The sequence below is a fragment of the Nymphaea colorata genome, chromosome 11 (genome assembly GCF_008831285.2).
Source record: "Nymphaea colorata isolate Beijing-Zhang1983 chromosome 11, ASM883128v2, whole genome shotgun sequence".
Taxonomy (NCBI): domain Eukaryota; kingdom Viridiplantae; phylum Streptophyta; class Magnoliopsida; order Nymphaeales; family Nymphaeaceae; genus Nymphaea; species Nymphaea colorata.
Window position 1 is genome coordinate 11709578 of NC_045148.1, and position 27685 is coordinate 11737262.

The following is a 27685-nucleotide window of genomic DNA, read 5'->3' on the forward strand; positions in this document are numbered from 1 at the left end:
CAATTCAAAAACTGATTTTGACAACATTTATCAGATCGGCATGTTTGTGTATTTTGGGCTTCATTTTGAGGCGCTTCGCTGGAAATCGTTGACGCTGTTCATCACAAGGTCCGGCCGTCTGACTCCTCTTCCATCCCAAGTAAAACTAGATCTTTCGTCGGTTCGGCAGTACTCTCCACCCACACACACGCAGAGAGAGAGAGAGAGAGAGACAGAGGTCACCGATGGCAAGTACGGACACCAACTTGCAGGATGCAGAAAAGATGATGGTCAAGGCCGACAAGATGTAATGTCACTGCCTTTCAATCTGTTATTAACCTTACTTTTCATATTATGCTTCCGTCTTTCACTTTTTGCAAGTTACCGATCCATCGCTGTTCACGAGCGATCGTTGATAGTTTGTGTGACAGTGGTGTGATCCCTTGAACCCTTGTTTTTCTACATTCAACAAGTTGGTGCCAACTGCAATGCGTTGCAGTGATTGAAAACTGTTAGATGCAGATTATAATCGATGCTACGTTTGTATGTTATTTGATGATCGGATGAGCGTATTAGCCAATGAAATTCGTGAAGGATGACAACAGTTATCGGGCGGTTAAAGTAGACGACTGTCCTGTAAATTGTAATGTTTAAACAGATAATGGTATGGGACTTAATCCTTTTCTTGGTCAATTATTCCTGCCGTCCCTGGTCCAACATATACCAGATCAATTGGGAGGAACAAACAAAAAACTACAAAAATCATGGCACCAGTAGTCTAAGGCGGTGGGGGATGATATTGGTTCGGTACCATTGAGATGTCATACATGAAATGCCGCTATGAGAAGAGACGCATAACTTAGAAAAGACACCTTTTGTTGGTCATCGGAAAGGTGCCTAGCATTTGTTACTGCAAGGTATAGAAGTTTGGTGGATGCAGGAGGAAACACTAGGATGACTTTGGGCTCTGAATTGGACTATCTTAATGTAGTTAGGTTCGTACAGATACATTGGTTAGGTGAATACCAATGACATAGATTGTATCATATCAACAGGAATTTTCTTCTCTGCCTTGGAAGGGAATCCTTCTTCTGGTAGGGAAATGGGAAGATACCAGTTTGCATTTTATAAGACTGGATCCAGTTTGTAGAGTCAATTTCAGTTGAATGTTCGAAGTCAAGTTCATTGAAGTGAGAGATGTTGATTTGTCTTTCTTAGTTATAGTTCATAATTGGTACTTGCAGTTAATTGTTGTAAGCGAAGGATGTTGCTTTCATACTCTTTTTCAACTGGGGACAATGAATGCTGCAGGTTATTTTCTTCTCTGATTTTCTCTCACGGTCCATGTTATATGGCATGCCTAACGCTTGAACTTTTCAATTTATGATACTGGTAATCTTTGTTCATTTCACATCTTTACCAATCATTGCTCCACTCAATGAAAGGCCAAATATAATGTACAGATATATTTCTATTTCCATTTTTACTGTTAATCCTTGTTTTTACACAAGGCACAATGCAGAACTGGTTTCTTGCTAGAAACACAAAGGTACAGCCAGTGACCTCTCAGCAGACAACCTACCTTCCACTCAGCAGATTTGCACTGCTTGTTGTCAACTCTATGGAAATCACAATCACATTATGTTCTCTTCTATTCCATGCCTATCTGTCATAGCAAGCACATTTATTGGTGGATTCAGATAACCTAAATAGCCTAGCAAACTCATTGCTTCCTCTCCTCAGAAACTATGAACTGCCACAGTGTTATTGGAGGCATTTTAGATGCATATGATTATTGTTGCATTGGAATTTCCCCCATTAATCTTTTTTCCTAGTGGCCAAAATCATATTGTTTGCACTTTGCAGGACAAGACTCAGCCTTACTAGGTGGAAGGCAGATTGGAGAAATGCCACTTCGCTGTATGAGAAAGCTGGTTGGTGATGCTTAGGGTTACATGTCATTCGAATCTGAAAATATATCTCAACATTATAAGATTTTATGTTTATTCTGATCCATGTGTAATTTATGACTTATTTGTTTATTTATTGCTGTTGAATAAAGCTCTTGCCTTTAGGCATGCCAGAGCTCCTGAGAAGGCAAAAGAAGCATTTGAGAAGGCTGCCAGAGGGCAGGAAATGCTTTCATCGTATCCTTATTTGTTTTAAATTGGCCGTGATTGTATTGGTCATAGTGTGTCTTACTTTTCAGAAATGACAAATCAGTGATAACCTTAACAAGCTTACTAGACCTTGGGATGTTGCTAAGCACATGGAAGCAGCTGCTGCTTTAGCAAAGGAGGTTGGCAACTGGGGTGAAGTTTCTGACTTTTATCGGAGGGCATCTGAGTGTTACACTGAGTGTGGAAGATCCCAGCCTGCATCAGATGCTCTTGCTAAGGGTGCACGGTTGTCATGCTAATTTAGCCATGTCTGACTATTTCCAATTTGCTTGTTTAGAAACGTCAATATCTTCTGAACTACTTGATAATCAATATGTTATAGTGCTCTGGAGGAAGCTGTACCTCAGGATGCAATACAGATGTATGCTGATGCCTGTGCTATACTTGAAGATGATGGGAAACAGCAGATGGCATTTGATTTGTATCGTTCTGCTATGTCTTTATACATAAAACTTGAGAGGTAATATGACAGCCACGATACTCTTGCTCATCTGTGGGTTCACCTTTTTTCTGTTTCTATTTTGTGAACATGCAAAAAGGTCTGGCTCAAGCCTCTATTCACCTGCATGGACACTTTGCAAAATGGGGCACAACACTGTTCCTATTGGGATGTCATGCCCAACTTGAATTTTGTTCAGTCTGTCTGCACCTGCATGGACAAAGTGCAAAATGGGGCACAACATCATTGCTCTTATGAAGTGGGTTAATGATAAGATAGTGTAGGTAGAAGACATTTTCCATATCTAGGGGAAAAGAATTCACAAAAACAAATCTTTGAGGTGCCTTAGTGGCTCCGATGGGCCTTCTAAGAGATGAAGCGGTTTCTCCAAGATCTTGGTTAAAAGCATTTCTTTCTCATCTACTATAGAGTTGGGTATGACGAGATATAATCAAATAATTTAAGTGAATCAAGATGAAAATTGTCTCCTTTTTAAAAAGCAATCAGTTCATCATTCTCACAATCATATTAATCCAAGGAACTGAATCAAATAGCAATGCAAATTTTATCATTGATTTCTGGAGTTACTGGTCTCCAAAGCCCTTCATTTTCAACAAAGATGACATTTCTTGAAACATATAATTTGTAATTTTTGATGTCATAACATTTATATCCTTCTTGAGTTCCAAAATTGTCCTAAGGAAACACATTAAATAGGCTTAGATGATAAGTTATCATTTTTATCTAATAACACAAAACATTTGCATAAAAAAACATCAACCTTCCGTGGTTGGTTCAACAATTAATAATTTTTGGAGGCTAGAACTTTAACCCCAAAAACTTTTGGAATGTCTTTTGCAATAAGAAGAGTTGTCGTATTTTCCATTATGCGTCTATATTTTCTTTCTGCGAGCTCATCTTTTTGTTGTACTTTTGAACAATATCTTTGATGACAAATCCCATTATCTTCTAAATGCTTTTTAGAATTTTAGAGTTCTTACTTTTGATTTAAATTGATTTTTAACCATATTGTGAAAAAATTTAAAATTGGGAAACATTTTGGATTTAAGTTTGAGAAAGTAAATCCAAGAAAATCAAGCAAAATCCTCAACAAGTATCACAGAATATGAGAATCGTCCTTTACATATTATAAAACAGGACCTTCAATATTGAAATGCAACTAAATTGTCTGTAAACAATTCTTTCAAGAAAGAAATACAAGGCAATTTTCCAATTCTAGAATGTCCTAGTCTTTGATGCCAAAGATCTAAAGCAATGCTTTTGGCCATGTTAAAAATGAAGTTTTGAAAGGTCCAAAACGTTCCATGTAATATAAATCTCATCTTCTAGAGCCTTCTGCAATCAACTTGTTGGCTTGATTATCTTGTAAACCAGAATGCGTTGATGTAGAAGGAAATATTACACGCAGAGTCAGCAATTTTAGTAACGACAAGAGATTTGAGATTCAATTTTGGAAGACACCCAGAAAATTTAATAGTTGTTGTACTTTGGAGGTCTTCTCAAAGTTTTCAATACTTCTAAGTTTATGAGATGTGTCAGGCCATTGAAACAAAAGGAGGGCAGTCATGACATCTTGAAACCGATTCCTCGTTTGAAATCATATAAAAGAAATCTTCCGAATCTAAAAGCCAAGTAGACACACCCAGTGGAGGAGATGTAGAGATTGTGGCTCCCAATCTGGATAAGTTGCTCCCAATGAGACATTAAAAAGCCTCCATAAGCTGTGCTAGAGCATCATCTAACAGGATGCATTCTTCTTTAGACTCCACTTATGACAAATCAGGACGACAACCTTCTTTTATTTGCAGTAGTCTTTTTTCTCATTTTGCACAATTGGCTTAATGTGCTGCACTTCATAATGATGACAAATAATCGTTCTGTAGGACTCATGAATTTTGTTTGAAGTAGAATGGTCTATACACTTCAGTACTATCATCATTTGGTTTAGCACTAGATAATTTCTGTCACATGGGTACGTTGTCTGGTTGAGGTACCCGTGTCAACACGGTATAGGTACAGGTACGCCCTTGGACATGGCCCAGACAGGGTCAAACTAGTGTAGGGTGCGGTCAAAGCACCCATGGCCGTATCCATCCTTTTTTGTTGGAGTTTTCTTTTAAACCACCTTGTATATACAATGGAAATGAAGAGACCTTGATAGACATTAAAGAGTTGTTCATGTTCTCTCTGGTGTAACTCCACCTATTTAGCTTCCGGCGATCGGCAATTTTCTGGCTTCTTTTCTGGTGACTTAGTGTCCTTTAATAGGAACTTTCTATGTTTATTGAAAATCTTATCTTTGTTAATATATATATATATATCTGTGTGTGTACGGCTGTGCCTCCATACTCAAATTTGTTGAAAGCGCTCTTCACCTGCACCCGTACCGGAACCTGTACTGGCACCCATACCTGTGCCTGTGGGAGATAGTACATAATCTATTCTTTTCTACGAGCTCAGCAAGAGCTTCTTGGACATAAGGGGCATGCTCTCTATGGAGAAAAGCTGTGACTTGGCCCCTTTCTATTTGGGTCCAAGTCCAAGTAATAAATATGTAGAAAATTGTCTTCTTCTATTTGTTGATTTTGATGAGCAATATCAAGCGGATCAACCCATTTTGGATAAAAAAGGGTGTCATTCCAAAGATTTGAAAGCTCTCCAAGAAATTGCCTAATAAACTTATCCCTATGTTGTGTGTTCATAATTTTCTCTCCAATATTACATTTACACGCAATATTTTTCAAGGCATGTGTCTCCTTAAGGCAATTTTAAGCTCCATCAGTCAAGTTGAATTTAGCAATATGAGAACTAGTAAAAAGCATCATGACCACTCAAAAGCCAAGCAATAACTTTGTGATGCCTGGTCTTCCGAGCTTGCTATTTCTTTTCATAGTCAGTAATGATTTTATCCATTTTCATGTCTGGTAAGCTCAATGAATTTTCCAGTCACAAACTTTTTATGTATAAGTTTGGGTTCATTTTTAGTCCCATCTTTAAAACCCCAAAGGCCTTTCATATGCTAATCACACGGGCTCTTCAAAAAAGGGACAGTACCCTCATCAACTTGACATGAGCGCGGTGCGGTTCTGACACACAACCCAACCGCACCCTCTCTTATTCATATTCAAAATCTTTTATATACGTATATGCACAGACACACACACACACACACACACACACACTTGTGCACTCCCGTACCCCAATTTTTTGGGATTTGCCACACCAGCACCGGCACCCCCATCCCCACCCTGCACTCATGTGAGATAGAATATATATTCCATGGTAGATACCCAGAATATATATTCCATGGTAGATACCCATGAAACATGACTTGTGGAAGTTTTGGAAATCAAATGGTTCTAAGAATCTAAACTCATTACCTTCCTTCTAACCACAAAAAAGGAGAAGATAAAACCATCCTTAGGGACAGGCTAGAAGGCTTAACAACTTGATATCAATGATCATAGCAGCCACATGGTCGCAGCAGATCTTTGTTTCAAAAGCTTTCTTTGCCATGCTTCCTAAGCAATTAAAGCAGCACAACAGTCTTTAACACAGCACAGAAAAATCACAAACCACAAGATAGAATAACATGAGTATAGGAAAGTAGCAGCAGTATGAACTACATTTGCAGAATATATGAAAATAAAGGGTTTTCAAGAACCCAATACAACACAGAATCTCCAAACGCACAAGAAAATATCTCATGGGTAATAAATCTGAATATTATTGAAGGCCCTATATGTACTCAGCAAGAGAAACTAGCTGTTAAGCGAGTCCCAATGGTTTGAATTCTGGCTATTTCCATTGGAACCATATTCTGGCTGAAACAAAAAGAAAATTACAGAGTAATGATGCAAGGGAAAAAACATAAAAATACCTAACATCGGAACTAATGCTACAAAAGAGAAACTACATGTGGACATGTACATATATATGCACAAATTGTTTATCATGCACATACAAATGTAGGTGCATAGGCATAAGAACTGTTATATATATATATATATATATATATATATTTATAATATACCCTTAGTTACATAATTTAACAATTATACCTGTAGTTGAAAATAAAATGATGGCAAGTGCCTCATCATATTTGTGGGTTCTTGTTACTTGAAGATAGGAAACAGGTACAATATGGCTTCTTCTTCTGTTTCTTCCTCAAGATACAAGTCCATCTCTTGTATATGACACATCTGATTTGTATATGTGCCTGCTGCTAACATCTCAGGTTCTGACTATTTCATTAATCAACATCTCCATTGCTAAAGCAGGTTTTCTGATGCTGCAACTTTCTTGCTGAGATGGGGCTTGGCTGCTGACAAATGCAAAGCTGTTAACAGTCAGTGTAAGGTTTGTCATCGTTCTCGTTTTTTTGTTGGTGAATGGTGAGATTTCTTGGGTATTGATCAGAAAGCTTGTTTTCTTGAGAAAATCTTGGGAATTGCAAAAATTTTAAAACAACAGAAATTTATGAAGTTATGAATTTCTTTACTAATTTTCTTACAAAAACATAGGCAGAAATCACAATAATTATTAAAATGTCAAAAGAAACTCCAAATGAGCTTAAAATATATCATGAAATGCTTCTTCTGAAAATGCTTGCATAAACATTGGGATATATCTTTTGCTATATTTCAAACTACTGCAGCATTTTCAAGTTTTTTTTTTTTTTCATTTTTCTTCTTTTCTATCTATAATGTGACATGAAAAACACAGATATTAGTGACAAAGAATGGAACAAAGTTGCAACCAGGAATGACATGTTATAACATGTACTACCCATGAAAGCTTTTCGATGTCGGTACTATCTTTTGATTCTAATTGTTTTCAGAGAACTTGCTATGTAATTACTTTTGAGTGGGCATTATTCATTTACGGAATAACATGATGGGCCATGACATAGGCATTTTCGATAGCTCTTATTTGCAGTGACATCAGGAAAAGACCGGCTACTTAATAGTGGTACCTCTATTTATATAATTTACCCATATTATAATCCTCACACTCTGCAGCAAATGTTTGACTCTATTTTGTTTAAGTGAAATTTAATATAAAGTATTCATGTACTGCAACCCATTTAACTTTACTATGCTCGATGGTGTTGGAATCTGTGCTTGAAGTCAGTCAAGAAAATTATGAAATTATCAACAAAACATAGATAAAAACTTTAAATAGTTATTAAAATGTTAAATAAAATATTAAAACATATTAGCAAGATGTTTTTGAAAAACTTCATGATATTATTCCGATATATCATTTTTTGTGACCTCCCATTTTTTCATTTTCTGGCATTTTTGTCACTATAGTTTGCAACAGTGTCACAAAAAATGCATTTTTTTGAAAAAATGCGATAAATTAAATTGCCATTTAAAACTAAAAAAACGTGTTTTTTTTAAAGGAACATTAAAAAAAAGGGTTTTAACGTGTTTTTTCGCTTTTTTCACTTTTTTAATTTTTAATTTTTTTTTCATTTTTTAATGACAAAGTTTTTTTTTCATTTTCTATTTTTTATTTGTTGCAATTCTACTTATCTTTTGATGTTTGTGTTATTAGTTTCTCACTTATTATATTTTCCCCCCATTTTTAGTTTTTTTAAATTTTTAAAAATTTACCGTAATTTTCGCTTTATTTCAAGTTTGCCGTATTATACTCGAGAAAAACCTCGCTGCTTAAAACTCCGAAACAATATTTGTGACTGTAGTTTGCAAATATCACTGATATTTTTTAGATGGGAGAGGCTTTTGACATATGGCCTTAAGTTGGATTTGCCTATGTTCACAAGCAAAATTGATGCAGAGTCATTCTTTGACTGGACTTATGCGATGCAGTTACATTTGACTACCATGATGTTCCAGAGCACCGATGGGTTCCTTTAGCCTCTGCCATACTATGGGGACTTGTGCAGATGTGGTGGGTCAAAACGTAGAAGTGAGGACAAGAGAAGATTCGCACGTGGGTCGTGATGCAGCAGTTGATGCAGACGAAGTTTGTTCCTTCGGACTTTGATGAGACAGCATACCAGCTGTCACACCCCGACCTTTTGACACACAACCATTTTTTTTTTCTAAACATCAAACATCGAGGTGTGACTACACAACAGTTCAAAAGAAATGAGCCAAGCAATTCAAAACAATGGGGCGAACTTTCATTTATAGAACAACGTCATTTCATACAAAATCACATCCCTATACATGACAAAAATGCCCCAAAATCCTAACATTGATGCCTAACAAAATAAGACATCAATACAAACGAAGCAAGACGCGTCGACACTATACAAACAAAACCCAAAACCTCCCCAGTAGGACGTGAGTGAAGCCATCTGCTCAACCTGCTGCCCGGGGTCCGCCAAAACCTGAAAAAGAAAACAACTGAAGGCTCAGCCTTCGCAGTATGGCAACAAGCCAGGAAAATACCAAACCCATCCATGTAGGGCTCACATAAGAGAACAAATATCAAAATCATCTATCATCATATCGTGTCAGAGTGTGACACGTAAAGGCCACTTAATGACCGCACTAACACAATTTCAATCTCATGCAAGGCCAGCTTAAACATAACACTTGCATTCATATCATTCACATGCACATCAGTCATATACATTCAATCATATACATTACATTTTCATTAACTTTAGTGAATTAACAGTTCCTGTGGGTGCAACACAGGCACGTGCACACCATGGGCAGCCTACAGCCGAGAGACAACCCCCGTGGTGGCCCATAACAGTATAGATCAATTTCATCCGTTGCAGCGGTAGAACACTCATCCATGGATGTGTGAAGTCCAAGGAGAGATACTCAGCCTTCCCTAGGACACCCAGGTTGGGAAGGCGAGAGCCCAACGCTCCAAGCACAACACACAACAGTATCCTGGGGCCTTGCACCGCCTGCGCTCCGACATGCGAGACCAGTGGCGAAAACGGGACGTCTCCCAAACACATAGCCACATCCCACTGGCCTCTCATCTCTTAATCATTTGTTATTATCATTAGAAAAATGCATTTACAAACTGGCTGGCTAGCTCATGAGGTTGGTACACTTCACGAGTGCACCCACACCTCCAATTGCCTCCACACGAGGTTTACCCATAACACTAACAGTCATAGCTAGCCGTCATACAATATGGGTACAATTACCCTCCAATCCATTCATTTGCATTATTGCCCACAGCAATAAATATGCAACAAAATACAACATTCATATCAGTTATCACATCAATCATATCTTTGAAAAACTTAGCCAAACCACAGAGAGTAGTCTCAATTTGCGATTGACTCGTAGCTGTCCTATGCAGTTATCATTCTATGATGCTTTCTAATGCATAATTGGGGTCGAGGAGACACTCGACTAGATACCCCGTCTCATCTGTCCTAAACAGATATCAATTCTAGCATGCACATGCAAATGCGTAACCTTTTCAAAACAACTACTAATAACCTTTCAAACAATTCATATCGTATATCAAAGCATGGACAACCATACATATACTCATTCACAAGACAATCAATCAAGTCACATCACATATGTTATAAACCGACTGCCATTGGCCTTGCTTGATGGAAAATCACCATTTTTTCTATTACATCAAGATCAACCAAGTTATGAGGAATTGCGTGTTTTTGGATGTGTGTGCTATGTGCATGTTGATGTTTTCTTGCGAAACAAATTTCAAGGTCGTGCTATTTTGTGCAGATTTATTGGGTATGCAGATAACTACAAGGGTTATAGGTGTTACAACCCTAAAACTGGGCGTGTACATATTTCACGGCGTGTTGTTCTTGATGAAAGCAGGTTACAGGATCCCAAGGCTCCTCTTGTGACACTCAAGGACAAAAATGAGGTTTATGATACTTGGCTACATGCTGAAATCTTAAGACAAGGAGCGGAAATGTTAACTGAGCACAAGGTGCAAGATGTTAATGAGCCCGAGACAGTTGTAAGTAGTTCCTTGAACAACACTACTTCCTTGGACAACATGCCTTCATCTTCTCATCCTAGTGGTCCACCTATGCATAATCGGTTCTCAGGCCTGGTGTATTCTAGGCGATCAGTTCCTACTGTAGCTCCACGCAAATCACAACGCGTGCGACATCCTATTGATAGATGGGTGAGTTATAACAACTTTTCTTTGGATTTTCAGCTATTCATGACAGAAGTCAGCAAAAAGGTGGAACCAAAATCTTATCTTCATGCAAGTAAGGAAAAATGTTGGGTCGAAGCTATGAATGAGGAAATGGCAGTCTTGCATGAATGTCAGACTTGGCAGATTGTCCCTTGTCCAGCTGATAAGAATGTTGTGGGATCCAAATGGGTTTATAAACTGAAATATAAGCCAGATGGTAGCATTGATCGGCATAAAGCACAACTTGTCGCGCGTGGTTTCACTCAACAATATGGGGAAGATTATGATGAAACATTTAGTCCAATCATCAAGATGGGAACAGTCCGTGTGATTATTTCTCTTGCAGTCTCTTATCGATGGACTCTTTATTAGTTAGACGTCAAAAATGTCTTTCTTCATGGAATTCTTAAGGAAGAGGTATACATGGACCAACCTCCCGGCTATACTACTCATGATCCTCAAAAATGGGTTTGCAAATTACACAAGTCTTTATATGGGTTGAAGCAAGCTTCTAGATCATGGTTTGATCGTTTTTCTCATCATATACAACAAGTTGGTTTTCTCCGAAGCTCTCTCGATCATTCTTTGTTTATCTATCATACTGGAGAAGCTACCACCTGGTTACTTATCTATGTTGATGATATTGTTATAACTGGGAATTCTCCTTCACATATATCTTATGTTAAAGGTATGTTGAAGCAAGAATTCAAGATTAAGGATCTGGGTGAACTACGATATTTTTTGGGTGTTGAACTTGATAGGACAAATGAAAATTTAACTCTTACCCAACACAAGTATACTCTTGATGTTTTGGACAGGGCAGGTATGACTAACTGCAAACCCATCACTACCCCCAGTGTTCTGAATACTAAATTGATTGCATCTGATGGAACTGCTGCATATTCCAATCCTACATTCTATCGCAACATTGTTGGTATGTTACAATACCTTACTTTTACTCCCCCAGACATAGTATATGCTGTAAATCAAATCTCTCAGTTTATGCATGCACCCACTGAAGGACATATGGATGCCGCTAAGCGGATCCTACGGTATCTCAAAGCTACTCTTGGCGATGGACTAGTCTACACGAAATGTCCAAATGTTTCTCTTGGACACAACATATATACATATACTGATGCAGACTGGGCAAACGATCCCGATGACCGACGATCAGTTTCAGGTTTCTGTCTCTTCCTTGATTCTAATCTCATTTGTTGGAGCAGTAAAAAGCAGCGTGCTGTTGCACGATCTAGCACTGAGGCAGAGTATAGAGCAATGGCTGCAGGGACAGCTGAAGCCTCATGGTTACGTCATTTACTTGGAGAGCTCAATCTCCCTATTGCTCGATCATCATTACTATGTGACAATCAGAGTGCAATAAAAATTGCTTTCAATCCCATTTTGCATAATCGTACCAAGCATATAGAGGTTGATCAACACTTCATTCGTCAAAAAGGTGAAGAAGCCGAGATCTTGCCTACTTATATATCCACACATGAGCAGATAGCTGATCTTTTTACCAAAGGTCTCACAGGGCAGCATTTTTGGGATTTGAAGAACAAGTTGTGCATGATCAAATCTAATGCACAACTGTTAGCGTATGGGGATCGGGTCTATTCAGACCCGATCCATTCTCTTTATATCCACACGCCTAAGGTCACTAAGCGGTGGCTTCCTTGTAATATTTTATATTTTTATTTACAAATCTGTTGTAACCTAATTAGGGTTACGTTTTAATGAAAGATTAAGGAACGCAGGGGCTGTGCTCGGCCGACTGTTCTTCCTTTCCTCCATCGTCCTCTCTTTCACTCTTTTACTCTTTCTTCTCTATTCTCAATCTATCAGATTTTCAGACGGAGAGACATGTTTATGTGAAGATTCTTTTACTCACAAGCTTGTCTAGGTCAAATCGATTGCTTTCTTCATACATTGTCCCAGCCACACTTGTTTTTTTATCAAATCTCCTCAATTTAGGACATCTAGGTTTAGTATGTCTTTCTTCTTGACAATGGAAACATATAATCTTCTTGTTGCCATTGTTGTTATTCTCATAGTTTCGATTAAAGTGAGGAGGCCTATAAGTTCTCATATGAGCGCCGGGTCTTGAGGTAGGAAGAACACTTTCACTCTTTTTTTTGAAAAAATTGAGTCTATTCTCTTTCATTTGAAGCTTCGCTATGGCTTCATTCATAGATGACACTTTATGTCTATGGAGCAAGGAAGTTTTGACTCCATCATATTCCGGCCTAAGACCAAGAATGAATTTATAAAAACTTTCCCTTTGGATTTGTTTTTCCCTTACTCCAATGTCTCTTGGATCATACCATTTGGGTTCAAATAGAGCAACTTTGTCTCATAATTGCTCCATTTCTCCAACGTATTTCTTAATGGACTTATCCCCTTGTTGAAGACTTGCAATCTTCATTTGAAGATTGCACATGTAAGCCACATCCTTCATAGTGTGGGTTTCCTTGAGGAATTCTCATGCTTCATGAGCAAAATTATGTTTTGCTATGTGGCCCATGGTTGTAGTATCAACACAACCAATAATCCAAGTAATAATCTTGTGATGTCCTATCTTCCAATCTTTCCATTTTCTCTCATATTCATTCATAACCTTGTCTTTTTCAACTCCATCTAGTTCTCGGGCTTTACCATCTATGGTTTTGGTTAGGACTAATTGAGGTTCACTTTTAGACCCATCAACAAGTCCCCATAAGCCTTTACTTCTAATGAAATGTTAGAGGCCAGCGAAATAACAGCACCTTCTTGTGTCAAATTACAGCCAACAATAAATCGAACACTTGGAGTGCTTCACAGCTCCAAAGGAAGAATAATAGCTGAATCTTCAAGATTGAAAGACAGCAAGACAAAGAGCCAAAACGAGGCTCTGATACCATGTAAATCAGGCCCGATCTTGAGAATGCAAATGCTTCAAGAGATACAGTCTTGAAGATCCCAACAACTTCAATAGGTAATACAAAGCCAAACCTCAAACTTGAGGAGAAGATACCAAATATATTAATCTCAAGAAAAGAATACACAAGAGAGGCCTAAAAGCCTTAACCAAAACAAGGGACAGCAGTCCTTTATTTATAGAGCAAAGAAAGGAGGAAAGAAGGGAGGAGTTGGCTGTTGGGCCAGCTCCAACGGCTAGAAATCTAGCCGTTGGAAGCTGGTCCAACAGCTATTTCCCCTTTAACAATTAAAAAAAAAGGTAAAAACAGAAAAAGAGAAAAAGAAATAAAAAAGGGTACATAAAAATAAAATGAACTACATAAACACCTATGCATACATAGATATGTTTATATATACAAATCATACATGAAACTAAATGTATGACAGTACATATGAAATATATATATGTATACTTACATGATGTCTAGTCCTTAATCTAGTCCTGAATTTCTAACATGGGTATCTTGAGATCTTGAAAAATTCAAAGGTCCTCAACATCCCAACCTTTAAAATTTGAAAATTCACAACTCATGTCCAACTTTTGACATGATCTTTGAAATCATCCCTATCAAATAGATCCTGTTGATTTCACAGGATTACGGTAATGTAGGCTATATCTCTACTTTCTATAATTAGGAGTGAAGGGACTCTGGAAGCACAGTGTCATCTCTCTTTCTCTCTCCCTTCCTGTAATTTAAAAATAAATAACTCTTAACAATTTATATTTGCTGGTTAGATCCAATATTCACCAGATTCAATTCAATTGAGTCTCGGTTGATCTGATTTGCTTTTTGATTCACATCTGGACTTGAGTTTTTGAAACTGAATCCATATCTGGCAGGGTACGATCCGACTTTGTGTATAACTTGGTCAAATCCTTATTAGGTTTCAGATTCAAATATGTTAGCTGTATACCAATGTGAGTCCAACTAGATTCAAGTTCATTTTCACTTAGTGGATCTGACTACACAGTTCTAGTTTTAGGTTGATAATCAAATCCTACTGATCTTTTGACATCCTAATGGCAGCTCAGATTTAATAGTAAGTGCTTTTTATGTCCCTAGAAAGATGCCATTTAGCTAAATCTGCTGTTAACTAGTAGTTTCTAGGACTATATATATCCTTTTGATATTTCTTCATGTAAAAATGATTCTCAATATGAAAACAAGGAAACAGAGGGCTGATCTTTGAAGTTGTAATGATCAATATGAAAACAAGGAGACAAAGGGCTGATGTTTGGAGTTGTTTTTGATTAATCAAACTTCAGAAATGCACATGGGATATGGAATCATGAGATTCAAGAAAAATTCATGAAAGTTTGATATATAGCATGAAATTTACAAAATCAGTTTTTTGACAGTCTTATATTTGTTGGCTCATATTTTCACCACTTTTTTTTGAATCTTATGGTTTTGGATCATATGGGTTTGTGTAGTTGGTTTCATAAAAATAGATTCAAGTCATCAGAAAATAGGGCTGGGCATCGAGCCCCAAAAAACCGGCCCGGGCCGGCCCGATAATGTACCGGGTCGGACCGACAGTGCCCGATTCAGCCCGATTTATTTTTTAAATATTGTTGTTATTTAATAATAATATATATTTTTTATTATTAAAAATATATTTTATATCAATATATATATATATTTTTATTTATTTATTTATTTTAACTGGGCCGGGGCCAGGCTCGGATTCCGGGTATCAAGCCAGGCCTAGGCTTGATTTTCGGCCGGCCTGATGCTTAGGCCCACAAGAAAAGGCATGATGTCCATCATAGTAAATGGATACATGTATTCCGCCAACTATATTTATTGGTTGTCTGCTGGTTCAGTCATGTTTTGGTATTCTTTTTGAAATCCAACCATATGGGTAGCTAAACGTCCAAATTTGTATGCATGGAAAATTTGCTGAAAATAGATGTGCTGATCAGGTTTTACGAGGGTCCAAATTAATCGTGTAATATTGAAATGGGGGGACGAGTGTCATGAAATCACATCTAAGCATCTGATTGTAGCAATTTTTCATATAATTTGGAGTTTCTAATCTCATCTATGAGACCAGGTTCTTGAAAAGTGGCCGCAGCATGTGCTTGATGGCCATGCAATATGGATAGCCCCACGGTTGGTGTATGTGTGTGTGACTTGGATTTGGTTATCCATATTGCCCATTTATGACCTTTTTGGCATTCCAGAAGTCGTTTTTGATGAGTCCAACTCCACATGAACTTTAGATGTCCAAAGGTGTGGAGTTAAAGGAAAATTGTTAAAAATCTGATGTGTTGATTAGATTTCATAAAATGAGCTTATTTATTGTCCTTATCTGTTGATTGATATTTTGAGCACTGTTTCTTAATCATATAATTTGGATGTTTCAAGTTCATTTACGTGTTGGATTCATCAAAATAACTTCAAATCACTAGAAATTTGACAAACTCTTGATATTTTCAGATGTCATAATCAAATTGGCACATATAAGACTTATTCATAACAGTTGACCCCATGGCTGATGTGTTTATCTCTCTTGTTAGATCTTCAACAATAAACTTTCCATGAGGGAAGAGGTAGACTATGTAGTCAAGGTTGTTAGGATTGGCCGATTGCATAATATACTATGCAATGTTATCTGTATCGTACGATACAGATGCGTATCGTACGATACGTATTGTCCGTATCAACAAAAACGATACGATACATGTTCTGTACACGATACGCGTGCGTATCGCACGCGTATCGCCCGTATCGTGCGATACAGACACCATATCGTACGATACGGACGATACACCCCTGTATCGTACGATACGGGGTTAAAATGAAAAAGGAGCCCGACGGCCCCTTTTTTGTGTCTTTTTTTAAAACCTACGCTCCTCTCTCTCTCTCTTCTATTGTTTCTAAACACTGCAAGAGACGTGGGAGGGAGAGATTTTCTCCGTTGGCATCAAGATTTGCCGGTGAAGCTTTATTTCTTGTTGTGGGGAGTCTCGGGACGGTGGGAAGCTTGGAGAAAGAGGGTTTTTTGGTTTCTAACACCAAGAAGGTAAGAAATAACTCATTTTTGCCGTTGAATCGCTCATTTCTCTTATTTCCTACATTTATTTGTATGTTTTTACTTGTTTTGTGAAGATATAATGTCGGATCCTGCATGGCAGTGGTGTACAAGGGTGAATCCCAAAGATAGGTTAAGAGTTAAGTGCAATTATTGTAAGCAAATCATATCATGAGGGATCTCTCGCTTTAAAAACCATATAGCTGGTACACACAGCGATGTGGCTGCTTGCAATGGCTCCCAAGAGAACCCATTGCCAGCGTATGTAAAGCACTAGTGTATGGAGCTTCTTAATGCAGTGAAAGCAAATAGGATTGAAAAGGAAATGCAATATGCAGAGGAAGGATATGGGGACCCACATGAACAGGAAGAAAGTGAAGGTGAAGATGTTGAGTTTGAAGAAGAACATGTTGGTGTCAGTTTGGGAACAACTAAAGGGGAAGACATTATGCATATAGGTGGTTCTTCAACTGCAACCAAAAAAAGAAGAGGTGCAAGTGCAAGTACAAGTTTACGAGGATGTGGTAGGAGTGGGGGCCGTACTGGTGTTGGTAGAGTACCTACTATCAAGTCGAGTAATATGTTTGGTTCGATCAAGAATTTTTTTCCCAATTATACTGTTGTTGGTGCTCAGCCTGAGATTCGTACAGCCATGTGTTCAAAAGATATTGTTGAAGCAACAGATGAAACCATAGGAAGGTGGTTCTATGACGCATCCATTCCCTTCAATGCAGCAAACTCTTTTCATTTTCAGGCTATAGCAGATGTGATTGCTACTGTAGGCCGAGGGTATAAAATGCCCTCTTTTAATAAATTGCGAGGTAAAATTCTCAACAATGTAGTTAAAGATGTCAAGGCATATTGTGATGAACTGAAATTGAGCTGGAAAGCTACAGGATGCAGTGTAATGGCAGATGGGTGGACAGACATCAAGAACAGAACATTGGTAAACTTTCTTGTATATTGCCCGCTTGGTACTATGTTCTTAAAATCTGTTGATTTGTTTGATACTCCTAAGACTGCTGATGTTTTGTTTGAGGTTTTTGATAAAGTTATACAAGAAGTTGGGTCTCAAAATGTCGTGCAATTTATCACTGATAATGCAGCAAATTATAAAGCTGCAGGTGAAATGTTAGCAACACGATATAGGACATTTTATTGGAGTCGATGTGCTGCTCACTGTGTAAATCTTATGCTTCAGGATCTTGGTGAAAGAGATGATATGAAGTTGACAGTTCAAAGATGCCAAAAAATCATGAAGTTTATTTATAATCATGCTTATGTCTTGAATTTGATGAGGAAATTCACAAATGGGGCTTAATTGATTCGACCTGCACAAACACGGTTTGCTACAAATGTTTTGACTGTGCAGGGTATAGTCAAGCAAAGAACTCCTCTCAGGCAGATGTTTTCAAGTGATGATTGGGCTGCATATCCACATGCCTATAAAAGAAAGGCTACGACAGTTGTGGATACCATCTTCGATGCTGACTTTTGGGAATCATGTGCGCACTTATTGAAGATTTGTGTACCTCTAGTGAAAGTCCTCAGATTAGTTGATAGTGAAGATAGACCTTCTATTGGATATTTATACGAATCTATGGACAGAGCCAAGGAGGCCATTAGAGATAATATGAAGGGAAGAAAGAAGTTGTACATGCCTATATGGAAGATTATAGATGAAAGGTGGTCTGGACAACTTCATCGTCCACTTCATGCAGCAGCCTACTATCTAAATCCTGCTATTAGATATCTTCCCACCGATGTGATAGAAATGTAGCACCAATATCTGTAACCCGAAAACAGCACTCACGCAGGAGAGAGAGAGAGAGAGAGAGAGAGAGAGAGAGAGAGAGAGAGAGAGAATGAAAACAAGAAGAAACTGAGGAGAAGAAGCCGTAGCCAAAATGGTTTGCACGGCCTCTATTTATAATCTCATTTTCAGAATTCTAAGAGTCTCCAATCGTAGAATCCTAGGAGATTTCACAAGCTCCAAGGACATTAATTACATCATAGAAACCTAAGAGACTTCACATATTACAAGGATATTAACTACAACATAGAATCCTAGGAGACTTCCCATATAACAAGGATATTAACTATAACATAGAATCCTAGGAGACTCTTCACATGTTACAAGGACATTAAATATTTTAACACATTCTACAAGGAGGTGGAATCCTAAGAGACTCCTCTTCAACGTGCTGGTGAAGGATTTATATTTTAACACCCTCCCTCAAGTTGTGCATGGTTTTGCACCATGTACAACTTGCCTTTTAGAAACCAGAATCGTTCCTTTGTTAATCCTTTTGTAAATAAGTCTGCAACTTGTTCATCTGTACGAACATAAATAGGCTGAATTTCCTTGTCTTCCACCTTTTGTCTAACAAAGTGTTGATCAATCTCAATGTGCTTTGTTCGACCATGTTGTACGGGATTAAAGGCAATGTTAATAGCGCTTTGATTATCGCACATTAACATTGATGTTTTAATCTTTTCTCCAATGTCTTCTAGCAAATGTCTAACCCATGTAACTTCAGCAGTACCTGCAGCCATGCATCTGTATTCAGCTTCAGTGCTGGATCTTGCTACTGCCTTTTGCTTTCGACAACTCCAAGACACAAGATTACGTCCAATGAAAATACAAAAACCAGAAATGGACTTTCTTTGATCGGGATCTCCAGCCCAATCTGCATCTGTGAATGTCATAAGTTGATGTCCAGTAATTATATTTTCACTCTTACCATAAACTAAGCCATCTCCTGCTGTCCCTTTAAGATATCTTAATATTCTTTTGACAGCATCCATGTGAGTATCTCTAGGTGCATGCATAAATTGGGATACTTGATTCACAGCATATATAATATCTGGTCTAGTAAATGTAAGATATTGAAGTGCCCCAACAATACTTCGATATTGCGTAGGATCTTCATATAACTCCCCATCTTGAGCACTTAGTCTTTGATTTAGAACACTAGGAGTTCCAACAGGCTTACAATCAGACATACCTGACTTTTTCAACAAATCCAACGTGTATTTCTGTTGTGTCAATGTGAGGCGATTATTGTGCCTATCAATCTCCACTCCAAGAAAGAATCGTAAATCACCAAGCTCTTTCATTTTGAAGTTTTGCATCATCAAAACTTTAGCTTCTTCTATGTGTTTTTCTGAATTGCCTGTGATAACAATATCATCAACATATATAAGAAGTAAAGTAAATATGTTTTCCTTTCGATAAATGAAAAGAGAGTGATCTAGAGGACATCTCCGAAAACCACATTCTTGAATCTTGCAAGAGAAACTGTCAAACCACGAACGTGAGGCCTGTTTAAGTCCATAAATAGATTTTCTTAGTTTGCAAACCCATGCATGAGAGTCTCCTTTCGTGTATCCTGGAGGTTGTTCCATATATACTTCCTCCCTTAAATCACCATGAAGAAAAGCATTCTTCACGTCCATTTGATGTAGTCTCCATCCATATTCAACTGCCAATGATATAATCACGCGAATTGTTCCCATTTTGATCACAGGGCTGAATGTCTCATCATAATCTTCTCCATATTGTTGTGTAAACCCTTTTGCTACTAACCTTGCTTTGTGTCTTTCTATGCTGCCGTCAGGTTTGTATTTAATTTTGTATACCCATTTGGAGCCCACTACGTTCTTTTCGTGTGGCCTCGGAACGATCTCCCATGTTCCACATTCATGCAAGGCATCCATTTCTTCTTTCATAGCATTTCTCCAATGATGTGATTTTGATGCTTGATCAAATGAAGTAGGTTCTTCCTCCTTGCCAATTTTTGCCATGAATAACTGAAAATCAAGTGATAAAGAATCATAGCTAACCCACCTGTGAATGGGATGACGAATGCGTTGGGATCTTCTAAGGTGGGACATGTTGTCTTCTTCACTGTGAGCATCTCTGTCCCTTAGTCGTCGACTGTAGATAAGACCCGAATACTGATGTGCATCGTTGCTCTGTTCATTATTGTTTTCGTGATGACTTGATGACTGTGTTGGATCTTCTTGATTTTCACTTTGAGCCATATCCGACGGTTGTATTGCTCTCTCTGAATCTTCACTTTGAGGCACATCATTTTCTATAACAGGATCTGCATTGAATAACTGTGTACTGGTCCAGGGATCATAAGATTCAATGGTCATAGGCATTTCATTTGTATTATCAAAACTATGTTCATCAAAAATGACATTTCTTGAAGTTTTGATACGTTTAGTTGTTGGATCATAGCATCGAAAACCTTTATATTCATCAGCATATCCAACGAATCTACATTGAATAGCTTTGTCTTGAAACTTGTTCCTCAAGGCAGCATCAACGTGAACATAGCATACACAACCAAAAACCTTCAAGTTCTTGTAATCAGGTTGTTTGCCTAAGAGTGTAAAATATGGCGATTTAGACATCAAGAGTGTCATAGGCAAACAATTTATTATGTATACAGCAGTATGGAAGGCAGTCCACAAGGAAATGGGCACATTAGTATCATGCATCATGCTCATGGCGCTTTCAACTATATGTCGATGTTTCCGCTCAACTACACCATTTTGTTGTGGTGTGTAAGGGCAGGAAATTTGTCTAGTTATCCCTTTTTCACGTAGAAATTCAATAAAATCAAGCGAGGAATATTCTCCCCCTCCATCACATTGAAAATGCACCACATTGGATGAAAATTTAGTTTGAATCATGGCATAGAAGTTTCGAAATATGTGAGGTACTTCTGATTTGTGTTTCATGAAGTAAATCCAGGTGAAACGTGAGTAAGAGTCAATGAATAAGACATAATATCTTGACCCAGACATGGAATCAATAGGGGCTGGCCCCCATACATCAGAAAAAATAGTTTCAAAAGGTTTGGAAGCCCTTTGATTTATATTATGGAAAGGTAAAACATGACTCTTACAAAGTCCACAACTTGAACATTTTTTGACACTTGAAGTAAGAGGTAAACTTGATCTTGGAATGAGACTATCTGTGACAAGTTTTTCAATGAAATGTCGACCACAGTGTCCTAGCCGACTATGCCACAAATCAGACTCCAAAAATTGGTTAGGGCCCCTTACTTTTGATTGAAAATGACAAGAACTTGGCACTGATGACGCATTATGAGAAAGAGAAAATGTCTTCAATCCTATATCAAAAGTGGATGAATCCTTGGGTAGACATTCCTTGAGGACGTACATATTCCCTTGACGCTCCCCTCTAGCGAACATTTTCTTCGTTTGGAGGTCCTTGACATAGACAGAAGAAGGTGTGAATTCAACAGAAGAGCTTGTATCATCAATGAGTTTAGAAATGGATATGATGTTCTTTTTGATATTGGGAGCAAGAACAACATTAGACAGTGATAGAGACGAGGATGACAATGGAATATGTGCATTTCCAATATGTGTAATAGGATGAGATTTTCCATCACCTGTTATAATGCAACTTCTACCGTAATGAGGGGATAAGTTAGTCAATTTACCTGCATTTCCTGTCACATGGGTAGCTGCACCTGAATCCAAGAACCATTCTCCCTGCTCATTTTGCTTTATAGTCATCTTTGAGAATGCGGCCATCAATAGCTGTTGCATATCTTCAGCGGTGGATTTAGAACTTTGTCCTCCTTGTTTATAATCATGTCTTACCCCTTTGTTTTTATTTTGAGGATTAAACCAACATTGTGCCTTCATGTGTCCTTTCTTGTTGCACTGAAAACAAATTGGTATTTTTCTTGAAGTATCCAAAGGAGACATACCTTGGTTATGTGGTGTTGGTAGAATGCCACGACCACCATGGTTGGAGTTCCCATGGCTCTTACCAAACTTTACATTCATAGCCAACACATTTTGGGAGTTCCCTTGATCAGTCCTTTCAATGACTCTTTTCATATTCATTTCATGTTGGAGAAGTTTACCTTGTAGTTCGTTGAAGGAAGGCAGAACAGGAAGGACCTCAAGCGCTGTAATAAAAGCATGATAATCATGCCCAAGTCCATTCAAGGTTTGCTGCACCTTTTCCTTATCAGAAATGTTATTCCCTGAGGCAGCAAGTTGGTCTGCGACGGCTTTAATACGCCCCAAATAATCCATGATAGACGTTGAACCTTTGCTCAAATTCTGAAATTCTTTCTTTAAGTACATAATTCGAGCTTCTGATATTTGGGAAAATGTATTAGCAAGGGTTTCCCATAATTCTTCTGCAGTACAATCATCAGAAACTGAAAGCAACACTTGTTGAGATAAAGTGGACAAAATATACGCAACCAGACTTTGATCACGTCTCATCCACATAGCATGTTCAGGATTGTTGTCTTCATGAACAGCAATAACTTCTCCTGCCTCATTTTTTATTTCCTGTAAGACAGATATTGGTGGAGCCTTTGTTGAACCATCGAGATGTCCAAAGAGGCCTTGACTTCTTATGAAAGGCATGATTTGCCTTTTCCAGATAAGATAATTCTCATGGTTGAGTTTTTCGGTAATAAGGTGAGGAAGAAAACTTGAGGACATGCCAGAATGCGAAAGGTTTTCCATGACAGCAGAAAGGAATGGTATATAGGTAGAAGATGAGAGGGAAAGAAGACACGATATAACAAGATGTGTCCTTGGTAAGCAAGAAGAAAAAGGAACAAGAATTGCGCAAGAGAAAAGTAAATTCAAGATAGAGACAAGATGAGAAAAGAGTTCTAACCAGATCAGACCTGTTTGGGCATTTCGTTTGGTAGAGATAACGTAACCTGGCGCTCTGATACCATGATAGAAATGTAGCACCAATATCTGTAACCCGAAAACAGCACTCACGCAGGAGAGAGAGAGAGAGAGAGAGAGAGAGAGAGAGAATGAAAACAAGAAGAAACTGAGGAGAAGAAGCCGTAGCCAAAATGGTTTGCACGGCCTCTATTTATAATCTCATTTTCAGAATTCTAAGAGTCTCCAATCGTAGAATCCTAGGAGATTTCACAAGCTCCAAGGACATTAATTACATCATAGAAACCTAAGAGACTTCACATATTACAAGGATATTAACTACAACATAGAATCCTAGGAGACTTCCCATATAACAAGGATATTAACTATAACATAGAATCCTAGGAGACTCTTCACATGTTACAAGGACATTAAATATTTTAACACATTCTACAAGGAGGTGGAATCCTAAGAGACTCCTCTTCAACGTGCTGGTGAAGGATTTATATTTTAACACGATGCAGGTCAACTATGCGTCCAGGTATTAGAAAAAGAGACTTTATACTTTTTGGTTTATTTTATTTGTTGTTTAGCTTCTACCTTCTCATATATTTATTCTATCTCATTTTTACTTTCCATCTATTATTAGATCTGTGGTGGGAAAGGTTTGAGCCTGATTGCCCAAAATTAAGGAAGCTTGCAATTAGAATCCTCAGCCAAACATGTAGTGCAACTGGATGTGAAAGAAATTGGAGTGTATTTCAGCACATCCACAGTAAGAAGAGGAATAGGTTGGAACATAAAAGGTTGAATGACCTTGTTTACGTCCGTTATAATATGAAGTTGAGACAAATGTAAACATTTGTTATGCAAAATAGCAAATTCTAATATATATTTTAATTTCTAACAATTTGTTAATTTGTTCTCTTTTTAGACAATTAGAAACAACATCTACGAGGAAGCATCACACTCAATATGATTCTATCAACATTGACCATTTTGATATATTAGATTCTTGGGTTGAAGAAGAACAATCTGTAATACTTGATAACCTTGAGGACGATCTTGATTTTTTGAACCTTGAAGGAGTAGCAGAGATTATTGAAGAAAGAGAGGCTCGAGAGCAATGGAATGTTGGTGACATTCCATTTCCAATAGAGGGGATAGAAGCACTTAATGAAGACAATGAAGATGATCATGAAGATGATGATGGAAATGACGATTGACGAGGATTGTTGTTGAAACTTGAATGAATCATGATTGATAACTATATGTTTTCACTTTTGAACTTATGAATTGTGATGTAATCGAATTCTCTTCAGCTACTTATTATGTTATTTTGAATGTCTGATTTCTTATTTTGGAATGTGTTGTTCATACTTCATAATCATATACATGAATGATGAATGTTCCTTTAAATACATTTTTCTTGATTTTTTCTGATTTTTACTTGTTTCTTCGGATTTTTTTGGAATTTTTATGATTTTTTTGGATTTTTTTATGATTTTTTAATATTTTTTAAAAATTTAAAATTTAATTTTACGATACGTTACGATACGGCGTATAGGTCGGCCCGACCGATACGCGATACACTACGCCAGTGATAACATTGATACTATGTATGAGAGAGAGAAAGAGTGTGTGGGGCTTTTCTGCCAGAAAAACTTCTTCACATCCATGTTTTTACAAATTAATACCAGAATATAACATATGGATGCAAGTCGCAGTGTACCTGTCCAAGAACCTAGGGATTCAAAAGGTTTAGCAGTCAATTTATTTATGTAATTTCCTGATGCAAAGATCAATTTCACATGGTTGGTGGAAATATGCTTCTCAACTTGAGTTGGGTGCTTACGGCAGGAACTCTGAGTTGGGCACTTTAAGCTCTCATTGGAACTCACACATGGATGGGGCATACAAACACACTTGCACATACACACACAGACATATTCTCTTTTTTCACAAATCCTCTCACCTTGATAAATAAATATAATATGGTTGCTCTTGCTTGAAATCTCAGGCTTTATTTTTTCAATTTTATTTTGCTCTTTTAGGCTTCTGATCTGTTAATTTCTTAATTTAGATTACTCTTTGGAACTGAAGATGCTCATTACAGTCTATGTTTCTACCTTTCCCCTCTACGGTTTCTGATCTTCTAAAGAATTTTAGTAGATAACAGGGTATATTACTATATATTGATGTTATATGGTCTTCTTGGTATGAAATTTTGTTTTTGAGAAGAGATTTCTTTTTTGTTGTTATTGCATGAAGCAACCTCTCTTGATTTACTCTGTTTGCAACTGAATGATTGATTGTTCCAGGCATACTTGAGTGCAATCGTCGTTTATCTTTATGCACATGACTTCAAGCAGGCTCAGAATTGCTATAATGACTGTGCACAGTAAGTTCCACGATGTGATTATTCTTCTTTATCTTCTCAGTGCTTTCAGGTTGAATGTCGTTTTCTCTATGTTTATTGCGTCATATATGCTTCCTCCAGTGAAATGGCTCCTTGACCTTGAACTTTTGGTTGAGCTTTGCAGAATTGATGCTTTTATCAGCAGTGACCAAAACCGCTGTGCTGAAAAATTGCTTTCAGCTTATGGAGAAGCTGATCAAGAAGAAATCAGGCGCATTGCTCTATCAAGCACTATCTCTAATCTTGATCATGTGGTAACTTCCGTTTATTCTACTTTGTAAAACTACCAGTATGAACCATAGAGATGTCTAGAGAACAAGAAATATGAAGCCCTCTTGTACCTCAGGCTGTGGAATGAGAAACATGAAGATGCATTGTGCCCTTTTTTGTTCATTTGATGGGAAAAAATCTAGAGCCAGGAAATGAAGGCTTTGGTAGAACCTGTCAGACGGGTGTCAGTTGTGGGTACAGTGAGTATATAATGTGTGTGTGTGTGTGTGTGTGTGTGTGTATATATATATATATATATATATATTGTCTACAAATAACAAATTAACTGCTAACAAGGTAGATTCTTCATTGATTGAATGAAAATGGAGGTAAATTGTCAGCAATTGTTTTCAACAGACCATGTGACTTAATATACAACCATTAGTCATTTCTAGTGAAGGTGCCAAGAAACCCAAAATGGGAAATGGAAACCAATTTTGCCACCTGTTTGGCTATATCAATCAATAATGGTGCACATTCTTACATTATGCACAGAAGTTTATTGTCAACACTGTAGCACGTCATATGGATATTGGCAGGTTCATAGGCAGCCCTAGCCTTGTAGACAGGGAGAGGCATAGCAGAGTTAACTTCTAACAAATGCTCATGCTAGCTTCTACAAGATACTCCTGCTGAAGGATTGATCCTACAAAATGGACTGCTGGTGGTTTTGGTCATTCTTTTTTCTCTTTTTATCCCTTCAATAGCTTTCAGCTCGTTTACTTTCTAAGTTCTGGTGATTGCAGATCATTAGGCTTGCCAGGAAACTGCCAACAGGTGATTTAAACTCTTTAAACATGGACTCAAAAGAAGATGAGACTCTTGACGAGAATGACCTCACATAGCTTGTTGCTGTGGTCCGCGCCACCTGTGGGAAGCATCATCTTAACTTTTTGGGAAAAAATGTAATTTTAAGTTATTGCAGTTTCTTTATTGATACTGTTGGTAAGCAAGAAGAATCACCTTTTTTATGGTGATGTATCAAGTTCACTGTGGTGTTTATCACCTCCTTTTTGGAGGAAACAAGTCTGGACAGTATATATGATTCTAAATGTAAATCTTTGGATATGAGATAACTACAGCTTTTCTACTGGGAAACCGATGGCGGGTTTTAGTTCAGATACAAACGATCATGGCTCAGCAACCTCTTTATTTGGAAGTCTCCTACCAAGCGCACCTGCACATTCTTTTGCTTGCCTACGTTCTTTTCTCCTGGTCTAGGTATAACATTACCCTGTGCTATTAACTAGTTTAAAGCCACCTAAAATAAATCAATGAAATGAATCACTTCTAGGTGAAATCGAACTTATACAATAAAGCGTGTTCAACACCTTGAAATTGAGCTACTTCAGCACTTAGGAAGCACTAAGGTGTGGGTTTCCTTCATTCTGCCCAACAGAGGCTGGATGTACCAACATGACGAAAGGTCGACAGTAGAACGTTATCCAGCAAAAAAGTGATGATCTAGGTCGGCACGCTTTTTGGTTGACGCGTATGATGTAAAAGGTATTTTCTTACATGTGGGAGTTATATAACCTTTCCGGTCGGAACTGT

The 27685-nt window shown here is 37.7% G+C and overlaps 1 protein-coding gene across 2 annotated transcripts; it reads left to right on the forward strand.

Annotated features, from left to right (window-relative positions):
• On the forward strand, nt 1-27207 carry LOC116263861 (gamma-soluble NSF attachment protein). 2 transcript variants are annotated; one of them, XM_031643662.2, is made up of 10 exons: nt 1-286; nt 1224-1290; nt 1846-1913; nt 2042-2126; nt 2227-2385; nt 2482-2619; nt 6900-6978; nt 25764-25843; nt 25986-26115; nt 26878-27207. In XM_031643662.2, exons 2-10 carry the CDS (start codon nt 1244-1246, stop codon nt 26974-26976), a joined length of 885 nt encoding a protein of 294 aa, XP_031499522.1. In that variant the 5' UTR covers nt 1-286; nt 1224-1243; the 3' UTR covers nt 26977-27207. The 2 variants fall into 2 exon arrangements, with proteins under 2 accessions (XP_031499522.1, XP_031499521.1); XM_031643661.2 differs by lacking the exon at nt 1224-1290 and having other exon boundaries at nt 4-286.
• The last annotated feature ends 478 nt before the right edge of the window (nt 27208-27685 follow it).